This window comes from Alligator mississippiensis, chromosome 1, assembly GCF_030867095.1.
Source record: "Alligator mississippiensis isolate rAllMis1 chromosome 1, rAllMis1, whole genome shotgun sequence".
Classification (NCBI taxonomy): domain Eukaryota; kingdom Metazoa; phylum Chordata; order Crocodylia; family Alligatoridae; genus Alligator; species Alligator mississippiensis.
The window spans coordinates 131,126,070-131,150,584 of NC_081824.1; the positions used below are offsets into that span (position 1 = coordinate 131,126,070).

General features: G+C 44.1%; 1 protein-coding gene across 3 annotated transcripts in view; it reads right to left on the reverse strand.

The window, feature by feature from the left end:
• The window catches only part of SYNE1 (spectrin repeat containing nuclear envelope protein 1), a 535,576-nt gene that overhangs the window by 273,064 nt on the left and 237,997 nt on the right, over positions 1-24,515 (reverse strand). For all 3 annotated transcript variants that reach the window (XM_059714126.1, XM_059714134.1, XM_059714130.1), the window contains 9 exons: positions 23,968-24,066; positions 19,187-19,374; positions 18,453-18,576; positions 14,961-15,127; positions 9,471-9,624; positions 8,528-9,156; positions 7,658-7,837; positions 3,423-3,573; positions 690-848 (listed from right to left, as the gene is read on the reverse strand). In XM_059714126.1, coding sequence (XP_059570109.1) covers positions 690-848; positions 3,423-3,573; positions 7,658-7,837; positions 8,528-9,156; positions 9,471-9,624; positions 14,961-15,127; positions 18,453-18,576; positions 19,187-19,374; positions 23,968-24,066 — 1,851 coding nt within the window. The remainder of the gene's footprint in view (positions 1-689; positions 849-3,422; positions 3,574-7,657; positions 7,838-8,527; positions 9,157-9,470; positions 9,625-14,960; positions 15,128-18,452; positions 18,577-19,186; positions 19,375-23,967; positions 24,067-24,515) is intronic.

The following is a 24,515-nucleotide window of genomic DNA, read 5'->3' on the forward strand; positions in this document are numbered from 1 at the left end:
CTGGATTTAAGTAAAAAACAAACAAAACCAAAAAAGCAAAACAAAATAAAACTTCCTTGTCTTTTAAAGTGTCATAATGCTAGTGATCCCTCCAGTCATGAATATATATTTTATGTGCACTGTTAATTAAACTAGTAAATATAAAAAGTATACTAAAAATAAAATGTATTATACAAGGTAGGGATTTTAAAACGCACTTTTGTAAGTATGATGTCTTAAACTATTATTTTTCAAAATGGGCAACAGTCAAATGTCACCTTGCATAATGTACACAGATCCTCAGGGGGTGGAAATGTGTATGGCCTAACTGATATTAATGGAGAGAGACTTATTTATGCCAGGTGAGGATCCAAGTCAAATCATGTATTTATTTAAGATAACTACTTTATAGTAAAATGCAATCCTGTATTTAGTTCTTCATAAAATACCTTCTTTAATAGCTGGCAAAGGTACCTGAAATACACACACACATATACACACAATCAGTGTGCACACACATACGCTCTGTGCACATAATATATATATGTGACCGTTGACAGAATGTTAATACTCCACTGAGATTTAATACAAAGTCACCTTCACTAGAGAAACGTATCTTCAGTTCATAAGAGAATGCTACATACTGCAACCTTTAATCAGGATATAAACTAAGTCTGGCATCTAAATAAAGCATAAGTTATTGTCCTTACATCCAGCCATTTGTCCACAGTGCTGTTCATATCTGCTTTCAGTAGCATAGGATCACAATTATGAATTCTTTTCAGCTCTGCCAGCAAGTGCTTTCCTTTATTAGTGAAGGCATCCAGGTCTTTCTGTCTGTCATTCAGTTCATTCTTGGCAGTTTCATGCTGTGAACATAAATGTTTGCTTCCTTACTGCAACTTTAAAGGAATAAACAAAAATCTAGCTTTTCAGACATTAAGCTTGAGAGACCCGAACTCAAATCTGCTTTCACATATGGAAGACATTTAATGGTCTCACTCAGTCCTGTAGTCAACAGTTAAAGGTCATGACTGAGCTTGAGATTACATGTTACAATTAGACCATGTTAAGAGTACTTAAAACATGAATGATTGCACATTAAGGCTTGTTAATAAGTGCTAAGTGCCCTCTAGGCATCCTAAAGTTATGCCACTTTGAGCAAGGATTATCTTCGAGGTGTGCTACCAAGCTCAAGTTAACTTCTGGTTGTTCAACTGAGATAAAACCATCAACTTGTGGTCCTCCAGCATACCATGAGGCACTGTTCCTAGGCAGATTAGCCACCTTCCAGGACTCCAGAAGCCTGGGCTGAGAGCTGAAGACATCCAGGCAGCAGGAGAATGGCAGGGGGTGAGTGCTGAGCGAGGGGAAAGGGGTGAAGTGGGGGCAGAGGGGTGGAACAGGAGTGGAGGGGGGAAGAGGGAGGAAGGAGCAGATGGTTGGGAAGTGCTAGGCTTCAGCCCTCTCTGGTTCCCAAACTGCACCCTTTCTCGCCCATCAGCCCCTGGGTCATCCCCCTCTACCTCCTGATTGGCCCTTCCATTCCCAAATCACTGCCCTGTCACCCTGATCACTCCTTCTGTCTCCCCAATTACCTCCTGCCCCCTCTGCTCCTCCACACCCACATCACCCCCTGCCACCTTGATCAGCCTGAGAGTGCCAGTGGCAATGGAGGGGGTCCCCCAGGTTCACTGCAGCCTGTGCCACCCCCACACACCCAGATTTAGCCTTCATGGCTGTCTGGCAGCTCTCCACCCTTCCTCCTGGTCCCCCCTTCCCCTGGGGCCTTACAAGGGCTGGATCTGGGTGTGCAGGGGCAATGCAAGTTGCAGAGAGTCCAAGAGCAGGCAGGGAGAGGAAACCCCCACAACTGCAACCACCACAGGACAGCAATCTGGGGTGGAGGGGTAGATGCACAGTGGAGGTAGAGATCAGCAGGGAGCAGAGGGATGATTAGGAGGCAATCTGGCAGGAGGAGGGAGGGCAATAAGGGGAGATAGGATGACAATCCAGGCTGGGGGGAACGGGGGCAGCAGGGTGGCAATCCGGCAGTGGAGGGTGTGCTCAGGGGGTAATTTGGGGGGACAGAGGAGGCAATTGGGATGTCTATCAAGACAGCAGGGGGGAATTGGGGTGGAGGGGCTGATGGGGATGAAAGAGTGATTAGGGAAGGTGAGGTGATCTGGGAGCTAATCTGGTGAACAGTTATGGGAGGCCCTTCCTCTCTCCCCCACCTATACTGCAGCTAGAGAGCTTGAGAGTGTGGAGGATATGGAGCAGACTTGTCAGCTCTTAGCCATGCCCTTGCTTGACAGCCTTCTAGCAGCAGGTCTGAGCTGTGCACATTAGAGAGGGTATTTACTCTTAACATGTGACTGCTCACAGTATGTAGTAACTTTAATACAGTCTAATATTCCTTAGAGTTAGCACATGCTAGCTGTAATGTGTAATCTCACCCTGAGAACAACAGGCCTGGGTTCTTCTCCCACTCTACAACAAACCTCCTGTTTACCTTGATTACGTTATTTCAAATTTTCTATCCCTCAATTTCCACATCTATACAATGGAGTAATAATTTCACTTAGCATTCGAGAGGATTAATTATATAAAGTTTGTAAAGACTTTCAGCCCCTGAGACAGAAGTGCAAACAGATGGTGTTGGCAGTGTGTCTTAGGGTATGTTGGCAGAGATATAATAAGGGATCTCGAGAAGTGTTTGCTTTGCTCAAAACCTAGTGTGCACACTGATGACCCTTGTTGGTTTAAGAGTGATTTTTGACCAGTAGGATTTGGAATGTTACAAATGCAATTCACTGAAGCAGATGTAATATAGCCAAAAAAGGCCTGGTCACTTTTCAGTGGCCAGTGTTGAAGCAGAATAATCAGTTTGGATAAGGTGAAAGTGGTCAGCAACAAGAACTAGATCATGTTTTAGAAACAGGTGCTGATTTGCTGATGGTGCAAAATCAATTCCTTGTGCTACATTCAAAAATCATTTTTTTCTTTTCACTTGTTTTAACCTGAACACAAATTTTCCAAATAGTCATTACAGCAAAAACTTTAGAAACATGTTAAATGCAATTTCCTTCCCCTGAAGAGTTAGTACCTTTGAGTAGAATACCCTTTCTTAGCTGTTATGCAAAGCTTCTAATTATATGACAATTACCTTTCAATATGCTTAAAGGCATTAAAATGCATTTGAAAAATATCAGAAAACTAGATGCATGCCAATGGAAACAATTTCCTGCAATAAGTGAGGCAAAGTATATTCTGTTCCTGTCAGTGATTTCAGTGATGAAGGATTTGGGAACAAATATTATAACAGAATTTAAGCAAGGATCAGATAAACTTCTCTTGAAACACACAGATAATTGATTAATCAAATTAATTGAAATGAATGAACAAGCTGGTCACTTTTAAATTAAAATATTTGTAATTACCTTTGATAAAGCCCGTCTGATATCTTCCTTATTCTTCAAAATAGATTTGGTCACAGTCACATTGTCAGCATTTTCTATGACTTTAGTTACAGCTGATTTTAAGCTCTGATATTCCCTCATCAGTTTAACAAGGGTAGAACACTGTTCCTGTCTGCAGTGGGAAAAAAAGTCTGTGTTTGAAAAAGTGCTGTTTACTCTGACATTCTGGAAGTGTGATAAAGCAATTCACCATGGGAAATTTCTCATGAAGATACCAAAGGAAGAAACAAGGCTTGTGTGATATCACTTCTGGTCTTGTGACCTCTAAGCACATCATAAAATAGGGTGCCCTAGTATCATTTTACTAAAGGGGTATTTGAGCAAATTCACTTGTCCTAAAATATACAGCAGATAAATGTCAGAACTGGTAACAGAATCTGGGTTCCTTAATTCATAGATCAATCAGTAAGATTTTGAACTATGCTACCTGAAGAGCACAGTGCTATTTTATAGTAGAAACATCAACATTGAGAGCTGAAGAAGTTGAATACCTGTCTGGATCATTCATCGCTCCATTCTTTAGGCAATACATTATTTAAAATGTAAGTTGTTCTTTGGAGGCACCTACCATATTTGCTTAAATACAAGATGAGTTTTTCCCCTAGTTGGCATAGGTGTAAAGACCCTTTCTTATAATTGAATACAACAAAATTTTACTTCCTACATCACCTATCATTAAACTGCTGCCAAAAGCAGTATGTGCTCAGCAACAGAAACCAACTAGAGTAAAAGGTCTGTTATCTGGCATCCCCTGTGAATGGGGGATGCCGGATAACAAAATATGCCGGTTAATTGAGCAACCCCAGCTGCTGCTTCTTCCGCCGCGTCTCAGGCGTCCCTCTGCCCCTCCCGCCACATCACCGCCCCTCCCGTGGGCCGTGAGACAGGGAGGCGGGCCCTGCGGGACAGGGAGGCGGGCCCTGCACAGCCCCGAGCATCCTGTTATGCCCCTGGGCCGTGGGGGCTTAGCAGTGCAGGCTGTTTTGCCCTGGGCCGTGGGGGCTTGGCAGTGCAGGCTGTTTTGCCCTGGGCCGTGGGGCTCACAGAAACCAGAAGTGCCATGGTAGGCACTTCTGGTTTCACTTTATCTTACAAGCTGGCATGCCGGTTAGTAGAGCATGCTGGCTTGTAAGATGCCGGTTAGCAGAACTTTTACTGTCTGAAGTTTATTTAATGCAACAGCACTGAGCATGACTATAAAACACAGCCCACATTGGGCAAATAGGCTGATAGGAACGCACCAGAAAAATAGGTTAGCGTAGCCCATTTGATTATGATAGTGTCGATTAAGTGCAGACCCCCACACCATAAATTCTGTTTCAAGTCATGGTGAGCCATGACCTGGTATGCAGTTCACCCAGAACCCCTGCCACCCTCAGCCCCCCTCCCAGCCTGGCACATATGATTAACGTGGCTCTTCCCTACATAAGGTGAAGCTAAACCAGGTTGCTCTGCGCCTCATCTGCATATAATTTTTTTGAGCATCCCAGGACTTGTAACAAGAACACCCAGTTCCAGTCATGAGTGGGGGCCAATTAGCACATGGCTCCTTCATGGGGGGGGGGGGGTACTTGGACTACACACACAGACTGAGCAGTAGGCCTGTGCAAATAGGGAACTATTCGATTCAGATTCATCTGATTCGGAAGCCAGAGATTCGATTTGGAGATCTGAATTGTTTTTCTGATTCGATTAGGCTGAATCGCTTCAGAAGATTTGGAGCCGATTCGGAGATTCGGCCATAGAGTATAATGGGGAATCAATGAAATATCTATAACTTTGTTGTGTTTTGGCTGATTCAGTTGAAATGTGCAGGTATGGTAGCCTCTACTAGGAGCATGATGCATGTCAAGTTTCAAGGTGCTAGGTGCAGGGGTTTCTGGTAAACTGCACCCCAGATTTCTGAAAGAAAAACTCATGTCACGTGTGTGTGTTAGGCCACAGTGGGGTGAAAACTACAGGAATGGTAGCTCTTGCTGTGGCTACACAGCCTGCCAAGTTTCAAGGATATGGGTGTAGGGGTTTGGGGGAAACTGTACCTCAAGCTGCAGACAAGCAAAACTCGTGACATGGGTGACACTGTGTGTGTTAAGGCGCAGCAGGGTGAAAATTGCAGGCCTGCTAGCCCCTTCTGAGGCCACAAAGTTTGATAGCTGTCAAGGGAATAGGTGCAGAGAGTTCTGGTGCCCTGCAACTCTAGCTGCTGACAGCAAAACTCATGACATGGGGGTTTGTGCAACTGACTGTCTCTGTCTTCAGGCAGAAGCAGTTCCTGGCTCTGTATTGATTCTTTCCTCTCTTTAGCCTGTGGTTTTGTAGGTGTTAATCCTTGCTCATTAACTTGTTATCTAGTAGCTAGCTACTGTGTATTGAGCTGGTCCCTGAGTGAATCATGACTGATTGATAACACGGTAGCTTAGCAGCCAGGCCTGCAGTAGTCATCTTCCCCCCCCCCCCCAGTGCCCCAAGACTTGGCACATATCATGTTCTCAGCAGAGGCTACCATCCCTGCAAGTGTCATCTGAATCAGCCAAAAGGCAACAAAGTTATAGATATTTCATTGATTCCCCATTATACCCTATGGCCGAATCTCTGAATCTTTTCCGAATTGATTTGGAAGCTCTGAATCGATTCAGAAACCCTAAAGCTTCCAGCAATTCAATTTGTAGATTTGGCCTCTGAATCATCCAAATCATCTCTGAATCCGAATCATGATCCAAAGCTTTGCACAGCCCTACTGAGCAGTGCTGAGCAGTGGGATCACTCTGGCTTAAAATGCTATGATTCTGGTGGGGCCCAGCCCAATGAACTTTGTGATAAATCACGAGCCTTTGGACTAAAATCCTGAATAGTTTGTACTCTATATAAGTAGGTGCCAAAGTGCTGCTCAAAAGTGTGCGTTGGAGTACCTGTGCTAAAACTTGCAGCAGTTTCATAAAGAAGGTATCATGCATCAATTCTGAATAAACTAAGTGCATGGGTACTATATGCAAATTACTACACCCATGTTTAATTTCAAGATTATTGTTTTCAGTGTTTCTCCTCATGTCTATGTGCTCAGCAGGAACAGGGTCTGACAGTAAGGAGAGGGGAAAGGGGCTGCCAGAGAAAAAAAGTTGGAGGGGAGCAGAAAGCAAAGGACCACATGACCCCCCAAATCTATTTTTCCTGCTATAGCAGTGGGAGGAGGACAAATTCAAGACAGACCTCCAGTAATTAGATTCTATACCTAGAAAATTATAATATATTTACAAATTTTCCATATACAGAATCTAATTATTGAGTGGGTCATCTTATAATCAAGGTTATCTTCTATTTGAGTAAATATGGTAGACTCCACAAAAGTCCCCAGAGACATCTCCTCAGATAGATAGAGGGTGTTGTGGGGGGAGGCGGGGAAGGGGGCAGGGAATAACACTACCTATTTCACATGAATTTCAAACATTATCACAGATAATGGTGATCGTGCCCGTTTTTTGTACAATATCCTAGTGGCTAGAACAACTCTCTCAGGATGTGGGAGACCTAAGTATTAGGCTTTTCTCAGCCTAAAAGGACTTGACCGCCCCCCCCCCCCCCTTTACTGGTTATAATAGTGCCCTAATCATTAAACTATAGAATAGGTGTGTGCACTTTCTACCCCTCTGCTGAAGTTAGACCACTGGGCAGCAGAGTATGAAAGTCCTGAGACTAGATGGAGAACAAGCAAGGAAGAGCTTGGGTCTGCAGCCTACTGTTTAGCACATACCCTGGAAAAAGTGGGAGGTATGTTTCCAGTCTGCAAACAGGATGATTTTTTCTGTTTTTCAACGGAAGGATGGGTATTGTAACTGCATCAGCTTGGCTGGGAGCAAGAAATGAGCAGCCTGCCTAGACCTAGGGTTATAAGTGAAAGGTATAGACACCTCTACCTGTCTTTCCAAACATAGGGCAAGTTCATAAAAGCACAGAAGAGCCCATAATAAAGAGATTTGTCTGGTTAGTAACTTGAAGCCTGATACGTTGCTTTATTAAATTAGTTTGTAAAGTACGTTCCAAACACAATATAGGATGCGATTCCTATTACTGATATTATTTTTTTTATTAGAGCTTCTAAAGTAACCAAAACAAAACCACTTAAATATATGAACTCTCTTTCTCTACCAAAACAAATGTAACTCTCCAGCATCATTTAAATATATCCAACATCTACTTACTTTTCATGGATTACTTTCTTCGTATCCTCCCACGTAACTTCCAAGCAGTTTATCTCATTATCAATGTCAGAAGCAAGTGTTATATCTTTCTGGGCTACTTGTTTTGCTTTATCCATCAGCCACTGCAGTTCATGTTGGTGAGAACTGAGCTCATCCTCTAATTGGTTAAAGACCCTTAATCTGCAAGTTAAAAGAATTGTTATACATTGACTTCAGAGGCCCACTATTAATAATGAAATACGAAAACAAGCAAAAGTGACAGTATATTAAATATGTCTCTAGTCCCTGTTTTAGCCTTAGCTATAATAGTACAACTGGCACAACTCTACTGGAGAAAAGGACACTGGATTTATGCTGTGGTCACTAAAATAAGAATCTGGTCTTCTGTGTTTGTATGTGTATATATATCCATATATGCTTCCTTACCTCATGTGACAGTCTTAGAAATATTTTTCTTAGATTTTAGAACTTTTTTACATAATTTTCCTGTACATTATTATAGTTAATGATAACTCTGATACTCTCTCCAGCATGTGAAGGTACAATATGCAGTCCTGTACCAGAGGCAACTATACCCCAGGGATGAAATGGAGCACCCTCTGAGTTTTCTGGACTGATTCTGTTTTTGTCCTGGCTACTCACTTTTGGAATTATGCTGGATGAGTCCAAGGACTTTTTCTACTTTGCACCACTGTGCCACTTTTCTTTGCAGTCAGAGATCCCAGGAATAAACCCAACCCAAGATATGAAATGATTACAGAGAACCCAAAGTTGGCCAAAACATGCAACAATCCTGTGGGAAAAAAAAGTAAAAAACAAACAAACAAAACACACTAGAGCTCAAATACTTACTAAGATTTTTAGTTTTACCTTTGTTGAAGGGCCTGAAGTGTTGGCTCCTTCAAGCCTTCCTTATCAGCCTGTTCTTCAACATCTTCGATGCTCTTTAATAACTGTTCTTTACGTTCCATGAAAGATCTCTGCAAGGCTCCAAAAGCTTCTGCTTCACTCTGTTTGGTACCCAGCAGGTTTTGAACTGACTCCAGTTCTAAGCACAGATGATCAACCATAGCTCTGCAGGAGGTCCTCTGCTCAGAACTTCCATGTCTGAGATGATACTGGGCTTTAGTAAGGCTTCCATCCAAACTGATTGCAGAAGATTCTAATTTGTTAATATCTTGAATGACATCACTCAGTTCTTTCTCCAGAAGTTCAGATTTAGTCTTATCCATGTTTCCTGTTGTCTCTACTGTCTGCCTCAAGCGATGGAGGATACTTGAGGCAGCAGCATGTAGCTCTTGGAACGCTGCAAGCTGGTTCAGAGCTTCTTGTCTTTGGCTGGTTATCTGGCCAGCCTCCTGAAAGAGCTGGAAACAGTCTTCAGCCTTCCCTTGTAATATCTGGTGATCCTCTGGGTGACTAAAAGAACATAGCTTTTTTATGTGTTCCTTCAATGTTTGTAGTTCCTGTTTCTTTTTTTCCACTTTCATTAAGTGGTCCTGTCAAAAAAAGAAAAAGGAAACAAACTGATTATCTTTACAAAACCTCAGGGAAAAGTTTAACAGAAAAAAAAAGGGAGAAAAAGTTGAGCTTATGAACACAATTATTGCTGAAGTTTCCAATAGTAACAAGACAGCATTGCACTGCACTGCATTACTCCCATCAGGAAAATCTACTGTATAATGCAAAATTTTACCAAGCTGATTATTAGGCTTCTGACAAGCTACTGGCCTTCCCACAGTTTTTGCTGACTGCCCTCTGGAAAGTTCTGTACAGGTTCAGTGTTTTTAAATATTTAAACTGGATAGTTTACCTTATTATGGGATGCAGCTAGCTGTTGATCAGCAGTGTTTATCTCCGAAGTGGCTTGCAATTCAGCAAGGAACTGCTTAATCCAGTCTGAAAAACTAAGCAGCAGCTCATCAAACTGCTTGTGTTCAGCAACAAGAGACTGAAGGAAGCTGATCCTACAGGATGTTGGATACAAGACTGAACAGTTAATTTTTTCTGTGGAAGTGAGTCACACTGATGAATCAAAACCACAACTGACTAGACAGTATGAAATGCATTCCAGGTGAAACCAACAAAGGAAAAAAAAAGCAAGGACCAAAGCTGTGTTAAAACTGAGTTCTGAAAATAACTTACCACACAGTGAAATCAACTATCTCTTTTCTTTGGCAGGTGTCTTCTCTCTCTCTTTTTCTATAGTACTTGTGTACTAAATGCTATAAATGAGCTAAACAAATCAGGCTATAAGTTTCAGCCTCCACACACAAAGTCCCAGGGAAGTGAATGGGAGTTAAGGATGTAAGAAGTCTGTGACCTTATACCTAAATTTTCAGACCTTTTAAAAGTCACTTGGAATGCATGTATACGCACAGTTCAGTCTCCCAAGCTGCTCAGCAGTTTATCAAGGAGTTGAATGCTCAATTCTCACTGAATTCAGTGTGAATTGAAGGTGCTCACAGGAATATTCAGTAGCTTTCAGAATTAGGTCCTTAGATCCTATTTGTTTCATAGGATTCAGAATTTAGGTGCCGAAGTTCCAAACATTAGTCCTGATCACAAGGCACACAATGCATTGAGCACCTCCAGTCTTGATTGCAGAGTTTCCTAGGCTTCTACACTTGTTTCTTAGCTTGCTCCAAAGCAACCCAGTTAGATCATGCACCAGATCCCCATCTACATTCAGTTGCAATTAAATTTGGTTTTGAGGAGGTGCCTATATCTCTGGAGAGACCTGATCTGTTAGTCATGCTCCAAGCTCAACTAACTTATATCAGGAATACTGAGTTCAGCTCAAAATACACTGGAAGAGGGAGGGAGGCTTAGTGGCCTACTGGTTAAATTGCTCATCTAGGAGGTAGGAAATTTATGTTCTGAACTCTTCCCAGTCTGAAGGGGTTTAATATGTCTCAGGAGAGAATTCTAAATACAAGATGATAGTATAGGCTGGGTAGAAGTACATTAAACCCTTTCTATTCAAGGACTTAGCCACTATGCAGCCATGAATCCAATCATCATGTGGCCAGAGGGAGAGCAAGCAAGCAAAAGAAAGCATGACTCCATAGACCAAAGTTAAGTTCATTCATCTGGAGAGGTTTGGTCCTGGTTTCCAGTCCCTGCTCTGTTCCTTTGTTTTATATTAGACAGCTACCCTGTAAGGCTCTGCGAAAGTCCGCCAGCAGTTTCGTTTCAACACTGTTTTGACTTGTTTCGAGCTTGAAACAGCACAATCAAAATGAAACAGAGAGCTTTGAAACAGCCTTGAACTGAAACAAGGCAAGTCAAAACGTTTAGAAATTTTCAAAACATTTCAAGTTTTGGAGCTCAAGCTGGGCTTGCCTGCAGGGAAACAGAAACTAAAGTAAGGAGAGGGAGGGGGAAGAGGGAGGAGAGGAGTGCTCTCGTTATTGACTGTATAGCTGGCTAGTGACTGTCATCCTTCCCTGAGGTCTCTTCAAATCCCAGTGCTCTGGGGGAGGGATGGAAAAAACTGCATAAAAGGCAGCAGTGTTTGAACTGCCCTGCTTTCTGCCTCGGTGTCAGTTACTGAACTGTGCGTTCCAGTTTTGCCTGTCAGCAGCTAGGGGTGCAGGGTCCCAGAACCCAGACTCCCCCTGCACCCATCTCCTCGACAGCTGGCAGGCTTCGTGGCTGCAGCAGGGCCTAGCAGGCCTGCAGTTTTCACCCACCTGTTCCCTAAGACAGACACAGTCCCACAAGCAGCCATGTCTGAATTTTGCCTGTCAGCAGCCAGAGGTGCAGGGCCCCAGAACCCCTGCACCTATCTCCTTGAAAGCTAGCAGGCTTCATGACTTCAGCAGGGGCCACCATCCCTGCAGCTTTCACCCTGCTGCACCTTAACACACGCAGTGTCACCCATGTCATGAGTTCTGCTGGTCAGAAGCTTGAGGTGCAGTTTCTCCCAAACCCCTGTACCTATCTCCTTGAAACTTGGCAGGCTTCATGCCTCAGGATGCGGCTACCATTCCTGCAAGTTTCATCTAAATCAGGCCAGAAATGACAAAGCTATAGGCTGTTTTGAGCTTCCCTATTATAGCCTATGGGTGAAATGTCAAAGCAGCATCGAAATAGCAAAACAGTTTCAATGAAACGAAACAGAGCAGCGGTTTCGAATCGAAATGAAATTCAAAATGAAACACTTTTCTGTTGAAATGTCGAAATGCAAGTTGAAACAGAACGGTGCCATTTCGCACGGCCCTACTACCCTGTACTGCATTCCCCCACATTCATTTGGGGCACGTGTGAGTAGAGGGGTTGCCAAATGCTTAGGGGAGTGAGTGAACCCCACCTGTGGTGCCTGGAAAGCTACAGGCTCTGGCCTCTTCCCCAAGAGCTCTGCTTTTTTGCTTTTGCTGCAAAAGTATTTTGCACAGGGTTGTACAGGAAAGTAAAATTGATGAAAGAGCTTTCATGGCAGAGGTTGAAAAGCTGCAGAGTTCTTGGGGCAATCCTGAAGCATGCAGCCTCCTTCCCTTTGTCCTCCCCCCCACAAACCTAGGTGTTGAACACACAGTGCATGGTTACCCATCATCTGCTCAAAATGATCCTAGGACCCTGATCCAGGGTCCCTAAAAGGGAAGTAAAACTGATGCAGAGGCTTTCTACTTCCCCACCCTTTTAAATTGTGGTCTCTATCTTGGCTGCATTGCACAACAGATCCTTGTCCTGTATGTGTTTGGGAATTTGGGGTAGGAGAGTGGGGACTGATAAAGTTTGGGATGCCTGAAGGACTGACCAGATACTAGGCACAAAATGCATACACAATATTGAGCCCATTCAGGAAGGACTGGCTCAAAACAGTACTTAATCAAAGCTCTTGATGTTTAAACTGGTCTTAAATAGTGTGCTCATCTAGGCTTTGGGGTTTTAACATGTATTTTGGATAGTCTAAGAGTTATGTCGGTCCACACGCTCTTAAACCTTCTGGGACTATTCAAATGTATACCTGGATAATCAGGTGTTATTTTGAACTGGTTCTCCATGAATTCTTTTGGTCTTATGTAAGGACACCAAGCTTTTAGTGACTGGTGTCTGACCAGTCCTCCAGACATCCCAAATTCCTGCCCCTCCCTCCCCCACCCAGCAACTGGTTACTCTTGTACACAGCCAGAACTCCACTGAACCAACTTATATCAGCTGACACTCAACCATATCTGTGCCATTCCAGGCTAATTTTAGGGGCAGGGTACCGAGATGGCGGGGGGGCTCCCTGGACCCCTTCTTCTGGGTTGCTGGCATGCTGGATATTCTGGGGGACAAAGATCTACACTGATTTTAAAAAAATCGTTTGCCCCCAAGCCGTGGCTCAATTCCATTCCATTTGAAGGAACTGGCCAGGCTTTGGGGTGTCCCAGGTAAGTCTTGTTCCACTGCTTGGGGAATCCTGGGAAAACCCAGGAGCACTTGCCACTAGGAGGTGTGCTGGGCTGAATACTCACTACCACCCTGATGGTGGTTCCGCAGAACTGCAATGCCTAAAAGATACAAATGGAGACCATTCTTCTTAGAATCCTTAGCAATGTATGTGCAAACACCTCTAAACCAGGACAATCGTGAATCAGTTCCCAATCAGTGACACGCTTGAAACAGTTCAAGTGTTATGTCTGTCACCACCCATATCACTTCATGTCCAAGATCAGTGCATGCAGAGCAGGTGTGGGTGGGTGGGGGAGTTCCTTTTCAGCAATGCTCTCAAGATTCCTGTGGAAGAAGGTATAGGCATATCCCTCAGGTGCCTGAGCTCTAAGGAGAGTTGGGAGCTCAGACTACATTCAGTTTCTAGACTTTCTGGATTATCCTTTGAACATACCCATCTCTTCCTGTTATGTATAGAGCACTTAGGTATCCAACCTTGTCTATCTGGAAGTGTCTAAAATCTCCCTTGTCTATACAGGGATACTAGGAGACTAAACATAGTCAGTTTTAATTGCTTCTCCTGAAAAGTATTTACATTTTAGATACTGCCCAATAAAAATCTATAATATCCCCCATGTAGCAGTAGCTTCACTTCTCTTGTAGAGTTCCCTAAAATTACACCACAGAGTTCTACTATGAGCATTATTACTACTCCTTTATTGCCAAAAGGCCTAGAAGCCTGTCACAGTGCAGGACTCCACTGTGCTCCTTTCACCATGCAAAGAGGAAAAAGATATTCTCTTCCTAGGAGAATTTACAGTCTGAGATAAGAGACAACAGATGGATATAGAAAGGCAGTAAGTTAATATTACTGAGCATGACAGGATATGTTATCAGTGTACCAGCCCTTCTCCAAATTTATTGCAGGCAACATGGCAAAGGAGACTCTCCAGGTAGAAGAAAATATTAAAGCACAACACTAAAAACCTGAGAGTAAATACTGTAAAAGGTAAGAGACAATACCTATTACTTATAAAGTAGTTTCTAAAAAGTAGTGTTAAAGAAAAGAAGAAATAGAGTTAATGTAGCTGACCAAAATTTGACTTGCTTGGGCAAGTTTGTTTTTTTGTTTGTTTTTTGTTTGTGGTTTTTGTTTTTTTTTTGTTTTTGTTTTTTTTTTTAAGGTCTTTTCTTTTTTTATCATGAATGAAACATCACTAATTTATTTCATTTCCATGATGAAATTTATGTGAAAAGAATAAATACCTTGGCTGTCAAATTTTCATGACAAATTTGCAAAAAACTGTATAAGGCTGCTTTTTAAAAATCTTAATGCCCTCTCAAACATCAGGAAATTCCAAACATTCAAGGTGATTCACAAAGAGTTTTTGAAAAAATTGTCCTTGATACTTGAGGTCTAATATTAAAGACCCACATCTGTTTGGAGGAGACCAACCATATCAGAAGAAATACTCCTTGGCTCAAAGCTTCTATCATCCCAGTTCTTGCAGCAGCCTGGATCATAAAGGATCCACCAGCAGCTACTGCCCCTGGGACCTTCACCCCCTCCCAGAAAGGATGGTTCTAGAGTGCAAACTAGGAAAGCTCAGTCGTTTAAAATGCTGGCTAGGAGCATTAACTTCCCAGGGAAAGTTTCATGGTATTTCTGCCTCCACTGCCTGTACTACCCTCTTCTTTGCCACAGTTCTCAAGGACAAAGATATCACCAAAGTAGCCTGCTGGATCCACTGGATTATCACAATCTCTAATTCTGCAATACAGAGTATAATATGGCTCATATAACCTAACACTTCCAGCATTATACTGCAACTTCATGATTAAAAAGGCGTATTCTTCATCTGTACATTGATCATTATTTTTAATCATGCTAGATGGATTAGAAACATCTTGGAGCACACACCTCTTGTTAACAGTTTGTGGTAAAGCTTTCCACCTCCTGTCCAGCTCTTCAAAGTCACCTTCCATTATTTTCACACTTTCTGTGGAAGCTGTTGTAAACAGTGCCTCATTTAATTGTAATAGGCTGGTATATAGTGAGGTATGAGATGCAATATCAGTTTGCAAATCCTGGGGAGGAACAGAGTGCACAGTATTAGGGTGAACACACAACTAAACAGCTCTGAAGAAAGTCAGTTGGTCAGAGTTAACACATCATTTAATCAGCCAAGGTGACAGAGATGTTCAGGATAATTAGAAAAGGCAGACTCTCAGCAAGTGAGAGTCATCTTGGACAGCCAAATTTCACAACTCCTCATGATGAAGAGCGAGTATTCAAACCAGAAGCCAATGGAGCTACTTGTGAAGGTATTCACAGACTGCAGGAAAAGTTGCGAAATCTAGTTTAGGACAGGTTCTTGCTGCAAGCATTAAGTCCCATTTCACCTTGATGAAGACCACAGAAGACCACTGAATCCCACTGCTACTGGTGTTCCAGAGGGGCTCACTGTACACCAGCTGCAGTAGCTACCCCTGGTGCCCCATTCACTCTCCCTCCATGCCCAAGGAATGAGAAAGGGTGTCTCAGAGACAGATATTGTTGCCTCAGAGTTGTAGGGGCCTGTGGGAATGTGGGACTCCCCGACTAGCCACAGTGCTGGACTCCCCACCTGCCCATGGGCATGACGCCCACCCGTCTCACCTGCCACACTGTGTTGTTAATTAATTAAGTTGTTAATTAAGGTGGGAGGCTGCCTATTCTTGCCCTGATGCCAGGCCCCAATCTGTGACTCCATTCCTCCACTACACTACAGCCCAAGCCTCGCAGATGGCATCCAGATGACAATGCTCCCAGCCTACAGCTGGAGCTAGCTTAGGTCTAGTTGTCAGGCCTCAGTCACACAGATTCATACCACCCTCCTCTCACTAGGGCCTCTCTCATTCTACCCCCCTCACAGGGTCTCTTTCATACTTCAACAACTTGTACTGCCTTGCTCCCTCTTGGACTGGGCCCCTTAGGTCATAGGCTTTAACTAGCTCATACCTTGGGTGGCAGACGTACTGTCTTTTGGGCCTCTCCCACAAACCTCACCGGGGTAGTGGCCAGCCAATTACCTGACCGGGTCTAAGCTTGCCCTGGCCCCTTCCCATGGCAACTGTGTAAACTCAGGCAATACTAGGCTCCCAGCCCTCTAGTTTCCCCCCTCCCTGGGGCTCCACACCTCTGGCCCCTCCCTGGGGCCACAGGGCTTCCCTTCCCAGTGGGGCTCAGGTGGCCACAGTCAAGCCTGGCCCCAAATACCTCCAATGATAAATGACCCACCTGAAGGTGAGGGCTGGGGTTAAGGTGCCCCTACCTGCCTTTCACCGGGGTGGTAACTGGCCTGGCATTTACTGGGGGCTCCCACACCACTGAAAGCCCCAACAGGCCACCCACTCCCAGCAGGGTGCAGTTTTAGGCCATATCCAGGACCAGGAGCCTCCTAGCTATCCCCTGCTACTCCTGCCCTTACCTCCAGGATGCTGCACACAGCCAGGCAGTGCTTCTGCCTGGGCTGCTAGTAGTGAACTGCTCTCTTTATACAGGTGGCCAGAGGTCTAAAATGGCCGCCACAATCAAGCACCTGTGGGCAGTTTGGCTCCGCTCTTAACGTGGCAAGTACCAACAGTGCCCTGCCACAGGGCCCAGGGCTGTGGCCCCTGGTCCCAAAAGCTTTTCAGTACTTTGTATTTAATAGTGTCTGAACAAAATACCAAGACAGCAGCAAGACAGTGTCTTCCTCAGTGGGGCAGTAGCCATTGCCAGAGCCATGACCAGGGCCCATACTGCTTCCTCTTGAAGGCAGCATCCATTTTGCTAAACCACCCACCTTCTAACTTGCTTTGGCACTCGTGGCTCCATATATCTTCTTCTCTTGGCAGCCCAGAGCACTCACTTCAAAAAGAAGGAAAAGACTGAAGGCCCAGGGCAATACTCAGTCCATTGCCTGGGTTGGTAGAATGCTTTCAGTGTGGACACACAAATGCTTGGAGACTTTTGGAAAAGGGACCACTTCAACAAGGAAAAAACTGGTACGTCTAAATGTTATACACGAAGGAGCTGAGAACAGTTCAAATGAAGTAAACCCACTCAAGTTTTAACCCTGGATGAAGACGTGTTAAAGTTGGGGTAGATTTGCTGAATTGGAATGGTTGTCACCTCATTCACACATAACAGTTAGAACATACAAGGTAACACATAGTGATGTTGCCTTTTTGAAGGGGTCTCCTTTCTAAAGGGCTCTAAGTATCTGTAGCTGCTTAAAGATGTGGCTCACGTTAGACAAAAGGGCCCGAAAGGTCTGATCTATACAGATGCTGCAAAGCTGGGTCCAACTAACATGCTGCCTCTTCCAGTAAAGTGCTGTTTTGCTTTGTTTGTATTTTTTCCACATGTGTCAGTGGCCTGTGTGTCTACACCCTTTGATTTGACATAGGAGGGAAATGTAGGTTTAATATTCCTCAGTGTGACTTAACACTTAGGTCTCCTGCTTCCTGCTCCCTGGGTATCTGCCCTAGCTACCAGGCTGAAACATGGAAGGGGCCACAGTCTCCTCTGTTTTATTTCTGGTAGGTGTCTGTAAACCCAGGCAGTTGTGTCTGTAACCCATTCTGCTACAGGTGAAACAGAATCCAAACCATGCATAAGTGCCCCAAACTGCACTACCACAAGTACGTATGTGCCACTTATGTGTAAGGAGGATTTCAGTCTACAGCTGTGTAAAAAAATTCAAGCTCTGGCCTGAGTAAATACACCCCTCACCCCCATTCTTCTCTAAGGTACAAATTATCAATTAATTTACAAAGGGTGAGAAAGGGTGCTGCATTTGCCCAAATACTGAGCTCAAATTCATTACAGCATACGGCACATGTGAAAATAAAGCAGAGGTGAAAATGCCTTAAAGCTGTGAGAGCCAAGGATTTTTGTTTGTGATACTTTTTTTATTGGATCAAGTCTATAATTGGGAGGAATACAGATGGGCTTTCAGACACCTAGTGGAGCTGTGAGAAAAATTTACATTTAAAAAATCCAGTGGGAGAGCTGCTAAGTCACCATTTCCATTCTGAATTTCCATTTTTCTCCTCAAAATAGTCTCTCATGGTGGGAAGAAAACTCACACATCTTCCTTGAAGTCTGAGTGATCATGTATCATAAACCTCAGTTCTTTTTGGTCCTGTGATGTTTTTTTCCTCAATGGGTAGAGGAATTGTGAAACAACAATGTGACTTGAACCCTTTCTCTAATTTGGTCTCCACTTTGATAAAACATATAATATATGAATGAAACTAAAAATGAGCATCAGTCAGTTTGTCATAAAACAAATGAGCAGACTCATACCAACAAAACTAGAAATAGAAAAAACAAATCCTTAAGACCACGCTGGCTTTTAGGGTCATTTTTAATCTTTAAATTTACCTGCACTGCCTGTAGTTCACCTTCCAGTTTCACTCTGTCAGCAGAAACGGACTGTCCTGGAAGCTTGGCTGCAGCTTCATATCGCTCTAACCAGGTCAGAAAGACAGAACGCTCCTTCTCCTGCCTAATGAAATCATAGCATACAACACAGTGTAAAACAGGGTGGTCCAACAGCTGGCCTGCAAACTGAATTTAGCCCACAATGGGTTAACTTGCAGCTCATAGGCTTTCTTCTACCTATCACTTCCCCCATTGCTTCTGCTGCTGTTGTGGCAGCTGGGGTCTCTGGGGCAGGGCAGCATAATGAGGATAGAGGCACAGGGGCTCACACTGTCCATGTGGCACTGGCAGAGCTTGGGCTGTAGAGACCACATGCTGGGAGCCCTAGGGAGCACATGTGGTGTGCGGTTGGGGGTTGCAGACAGTATGGCACATGGCCCTCGGCCACTCAAAAGTTGGAAAGCCCTGGTGTCCTTCCTTTTCTTGTCCTTGTGACAAGGTATTTAGTAGAATTCACAAATTCAATGGAATCTGACAGGGCTGCGCTATGAGTACTTTTGTTATGGCCATGAAATTATGACTCCATGTTGCCAATCGTGCGCTTGGGCACATGGCACCCCAGTCTCCATTCCTGGTGTAAAACATTATCAGCTCCAGCCCCTTTCCCCATGTTTTCTTGAACTGGCTGTAGAAATATGTCTGTTTCACAAACTAAGACAGAGACATTTACTTACTTCTGCCACTGTGCTAGCAGAATCTCCAGTATGGCTTGCTTCTCTTTAGAGCTACTAAGCATATTTTCATATTTCTGCTGCAATGTCACAACTTCTTGATTAGCCTTATCTTTCCTGGGGATCTTACGGGCACAAGCTGAGAGAGAAGTCAGAGTGCTATTCATTTTCCTCACTGCCTGACAGAGATCCTGTGGAGATGCAACAGCAATACAGAAGGCATATAGAATAAACAGCAATGTGAAAAGAATAAATACACGCCAAATTATATTCAAGGACAAGGGCTCAAAGGACTAGAATGACACAGAATTGGTAAGGTTTCACTACACATGATGGGTGGACCCCAGGCACAGATGCCCCTTGCTCCCTGAATGGCATAAAGTATTGCTCAGTAGAAATTTAGAGTTTATCCATGCGTTTCTGTGGGAGGAAGGCTAGGGAATGGCAGGGCCAGGCATTTATGGTCACAAAAGTGAAAAAGCCCATAGTACCAGAATGCACAGGGTCCACAGGCAGCTTTCCCTGCCCCTGGCCCTCAGCGCAGCTCCCCCCACCGGGAAAAGGCTCATGCTCTGGGACACCATCACAGGGGCTGCTGTCCCCATCAGGGTTGCTCCCTGCTCACTGCTCCAATAGTAGGGGCGGGGGTGCAGCCAGAGGCTAGCCAGCAGGGCCCCTTAGGTGAGGGGGCAGGGAGAGGGGTTATTCCCCCTCTCCCTCTGGTGTCTAGTGGAGGGGGCAGAAGGGGGCTTATCCCGCTGCTCCTCCATGCAGGAAGAGATAGGTCGCAGCAGTCAGGCCAGGCAGACCCTGGTTGTGATCCCTCGGAGACAGAGGCTGAAATAATCCCCTTCCCTGCTCCCTCTGCCTCAGGGGGCCATGACAGCTGGGTTCTGGCCATGCCCCTGTCGCTATGGCAGCAAGGGGGGAGCACCTGGCAGACCCCAGCCTGGGTCTGTGCTGGTGGGATAGGAGGAGGGAATTAAACCCCCTCCCTGGCCAGTTCACTACAGGCTACTGCCAGGGCTGCCCACGCTCCTGCCACTACAGCAGTGAGCAGAGAAATGTGTGACAGGTCTATGCTGGTGGGACAGGGGAGGGAGGAGGGGAATAAATCTCTTCCCTGCTCCCTTCCAGGGCCAACATCTGGCCAGGTCCCCACCCCTGCCTGTCACTGCTCAGCCCAGCCCAGAGAGCATGCTGGGATGCTGGGGGACTCTAGTTTAACTTAAACCAGGAAGGGGTCTAGGAGAGAAGTTGCATAAACTGGTTTGAGCTCAATCAGTTAAGTCTGGTAAAACATTCAACCAGGTTTATTTCAAACTGGTTTCAGCCACTTTGAAACTGGTTTATGTGCACAGATTGAACTTCTGTTCTGTTACAGATTTAAACTAGTTTCTGATCACTCAAACCAGTTTATGTGTAACTTCTGTCCCTAGCCCTAGAGCCCTGCCCAGGGTTAGGCCCTAGGTGCAGAAAGGTGGCTGCCAAAATGTGGAAGCCTGAACCCTCCAAGGGGCAAGTGGTGAGCCTGTGAGGGGTAAGACCAGAACCCTGGAGGGGCGAATCCTGAGCTTGAGAGGGGCAAGACCAGAGCAGGGGCAAGTTGGTACCAGGACCTGAAGCCAGGACAGAAGGGACATGAACCAGAGCCCAGAGCCCAGATATGACACTGGGGGCCAAGAAGGCAGGGGGCCAGTAAGCACACAGAGGCCTGGGGAGGGCCTGCTGGGACTCTTAAAAACATGGAGGCCTGAAAGGGCGATATTTTGCACTGGGGCACTGAGGGCCTGCTAGGACTCTTAAGAACATGGAGGTGTAAAAGGGATGGATCTTAGATTAGGGCCAAGGGCCCATCCAGACAATTAACCAGTAATACCTATGAGGCATGGGCGTGGCTGTAGAAGATGTCAGAGGCCACAAAATTGACCACTAGGGTCCATGGTATGCTGATGCACTGTATCAACAACAGATTAGAAGTTGCTCTGCGGTCCTGTGCAGTCTCCTTTTTCCCAAGTTAAACAATTACAGCAAGGCATGGCAGGTAAGAAAGCAGATGAGAGAAGAGGGAACCAAAGCAAAGCAGGAGCTACACAGCTGCTGGGGGGCATCACATCATACCTGGAGACCTAGTCCTGCTACAGACTGCAACTCCCAGAAACCCCAGGGGGTTGGGAACATAGGAAGAGAAGTGACAAAGCGGATGACAGAGCTATGGGTGAGCACAGCGGGGACTGATGGCACTTCTGCCACTTAGCTGGCAGCAGTTCTATAGTAGTTCTGTTTGTCGCAGCAGGCAGTTAAACTGCACTATAATGATAGTGTACTGTCATTAATAAATTGTCTGCTCCCCACACCCCTAATTTCACTCAATTCTTAAAATTTAAATTGATAAAAAAATAAAAATAAATGCTTAAAAATAAATAAACATCAATATTATCCATTGAAATTATATATATAAAAATCAAATTCTGTCAAGCCTAACAATGACCCATCTAGGGGTTCAAAATTTTCAAGGGAAAACAAACCAAAAATAGTCAAACTAATAGAAAAGGGGAAATTGAAAAAAGCCCAAAAATAGTAAACTGAAGAATGGTATAGTTCCACTAAATAAATAAGTGGCAATAACAACAGCAAGGTATGAAAAGGGATGAATGTACAATAACCAGCTTACAACGAAACACGAGTTTACCAGGAAGGAATTGATTGTGATTGTAGTTAAATAAAGAAAAACAGTTTATTCTCAGCAGGTTTATTTATCATGTCTGAGTATTCATTGCTAACAGTTAAGCACCAAGGACAGCAGTAGTGCTTAACAATAATAGTAATAAATACATTTCCTTCATGGAGCATTCTTTTCCCTGTCATTAAGCAGACCTTTGCTCTGTTAACATCTACTATTTTTTGTAGTTTAAGTGGCCAGATCATCCTTGTGTATGACTTTTGCAGGTAGCTGCTACTGATACCACTGCGACTTACATGCATATATACGTGCATACTCACACACATACGTGCATATGCATATATATGTGCATGCACACACAAATCTATATGTGTATTCATATGCATACATATCATCTCCATCTGCAACATTTGCAAAGATCTAGACCGCCCAGTTGAAAACAAGACCATAGTTACTGATTACAGTGGCATGTACATGTTATTTATCTATATCTACTGTATTTACTCAAATTCAAAATGAGTTCTTTTTTTCCTTATTCAACATGGGAGGAAAAGTAATCTTGTGTTAGATTCAAATATGGCCCGGGGAGGGAGCTGCTGTGGACTTCAGCTACAACATGGGGGAGACTGAGCAGTGCAGGGGAAGGGGTGAGTGCAGGGGAGACCATGCAGTGCGAGCTGGTAAGGAGCATAGGGAAGACAGTGCAATACAGGGGAGACTGTACAGTTTGGGGGAGGGGAATGGGGGGGAGACCACATGGGGAAGTGCAGGGCAGATTGCACAGCAGCAGGGTTGCTGCTGTGGCTCTGGCTCAGTTCCCGGTTTGGGCCTGGGGCTAGGGCTGCCACTACTACCTGGCTGGAGCTGTAATTGCTGTGTGTTCTGTGCCAGAGGCCAAAGACTGAGCCAGAGCCACTGCATAGAGTAAGTGGTGGCAGAGGTGTGGGGGGACGGCAGACGGATGGGGAGGGCAAGTGGCAGGGGAAGCAGGCACTAGCAGGAGGCGAGTTGCAGGGAGACAGGCACCAGGAGACAGATGTCTGGAGGCAGGTGCTGGGGTGGGGAGCAAGTGGCATGAGCAGAGGCTGCCTATCCCTCTGCTTCTAACTTCCCACTGCTTGCCCCTCTATTGTTGCTCTCCACATTATAGCGATGCAGGGAACAAATTTAAGATGACTTTCCAATAATTAGATTCTAAACATGGAAAATTATAACAAATTTATGATTTTCTGTGTATAGAAAGTAATTATTGGGAGGTTGTCTTAAAGCTGAAGTCATCTTGGATTTGGGTAAATACAGTATACCTATATCTAGAGAAACCAAAAACCTGGACCTGAAAATAGTGAATTCTAGGCATTTCTGAATTCTACATGTATGATCCAGATTCTACAAATTGTATCCATGTGGCTAATATATCAAATGGAAACCCAACATCTGAATGCCACAAAATTCTAGGTGCTAAAGACTGATTTCAGATCTGAATTTGCCAACTCAAAGGTGTTTCTAGTGTGTAAAGAATTGCAGAAGGGAAAAATTTTGAAAGGAATTCTATTTCTTTTTCTAATGACAGGATTCTATAAGCCCAGACTATTTTTTCTTGAAAATTCTTCTTAAGAACAATGGAAAATGTATGCATTTCTTACCTTTACTCTATTAAAATGGTTTTAAATGCACAGGAAAAAAATCCTTTGTCTCTTCTCCCTACCCCCCAAGCTTACCTACACAGTGAGGGAAAGAGTCTGGAAAAGGTGAGGAGATTTAGTAGCACAAACCCCGCTGCTGCGGGAGTGGGCAGAAGCATCTAGGAGATACTCTGGTTTAGTGTACTTTGCTAGGAGCCTCTGATGGAACCCTGGCTCAGTTATGAAGGCTATGACTTCTGGTTGAATCTGGGATGATGACAAGGGATGGTTAGTGATATTGCTTTCCTTTTAAACTAAATCCTCACCCAGGGTATATCTGCCATTGTGGGGGAAGCCATAGAGGAAAGCCAGCCCCCCTATCTGTAATTAATTTCTCTAAGAAGAGCTTTATGGTATTTTGCAGTTCCTTTCATTTTCTAAATAGCCATTCAAGCAGCAAATACTGAGCAAATGCTCACCATGTGATCTTGAAGAGCTTTGTACGTCTCTGCTGATGAAGAACATGAAGTAACAGGCTCAGCCACTTTGGCTTCAAATTCAGACATAGTTTGCTGCACCTATATAATAAATACAAAACAGAAGCTTAAAAAAACTATAAAACAATCATGTGAAAAGGTTTTTGTTAAAGAGTACAGAGGGCTCACTGGAGTTTTAGAACCTTATACTGCAAGGTGCTGAATGCCTGCTCAAGTGCATGAGAATCAAGGTCAGGAGATGCTCTAGGGCCTTGCAAGGTTGCCTCTCCATGCAAATACTGTTTATAGTTACCCCTTTAGAAATATGTCAATAAATCTAATAAAATCTGATATTGAAGATGGGTAAGACTGACAAACAATCTAAACCTATTTTACAGTGAGAAATTCCAAGACAGCTGTATTCTGTTACTTTAAATAGACTAACACATCATGTGCTTCAATATAAGATCACTTTATTACCTTTTAAATCAGCTTAAATATTAATTTTATGAGTCTACTATACAACAAAGTATGATACCATGTGTAATCTT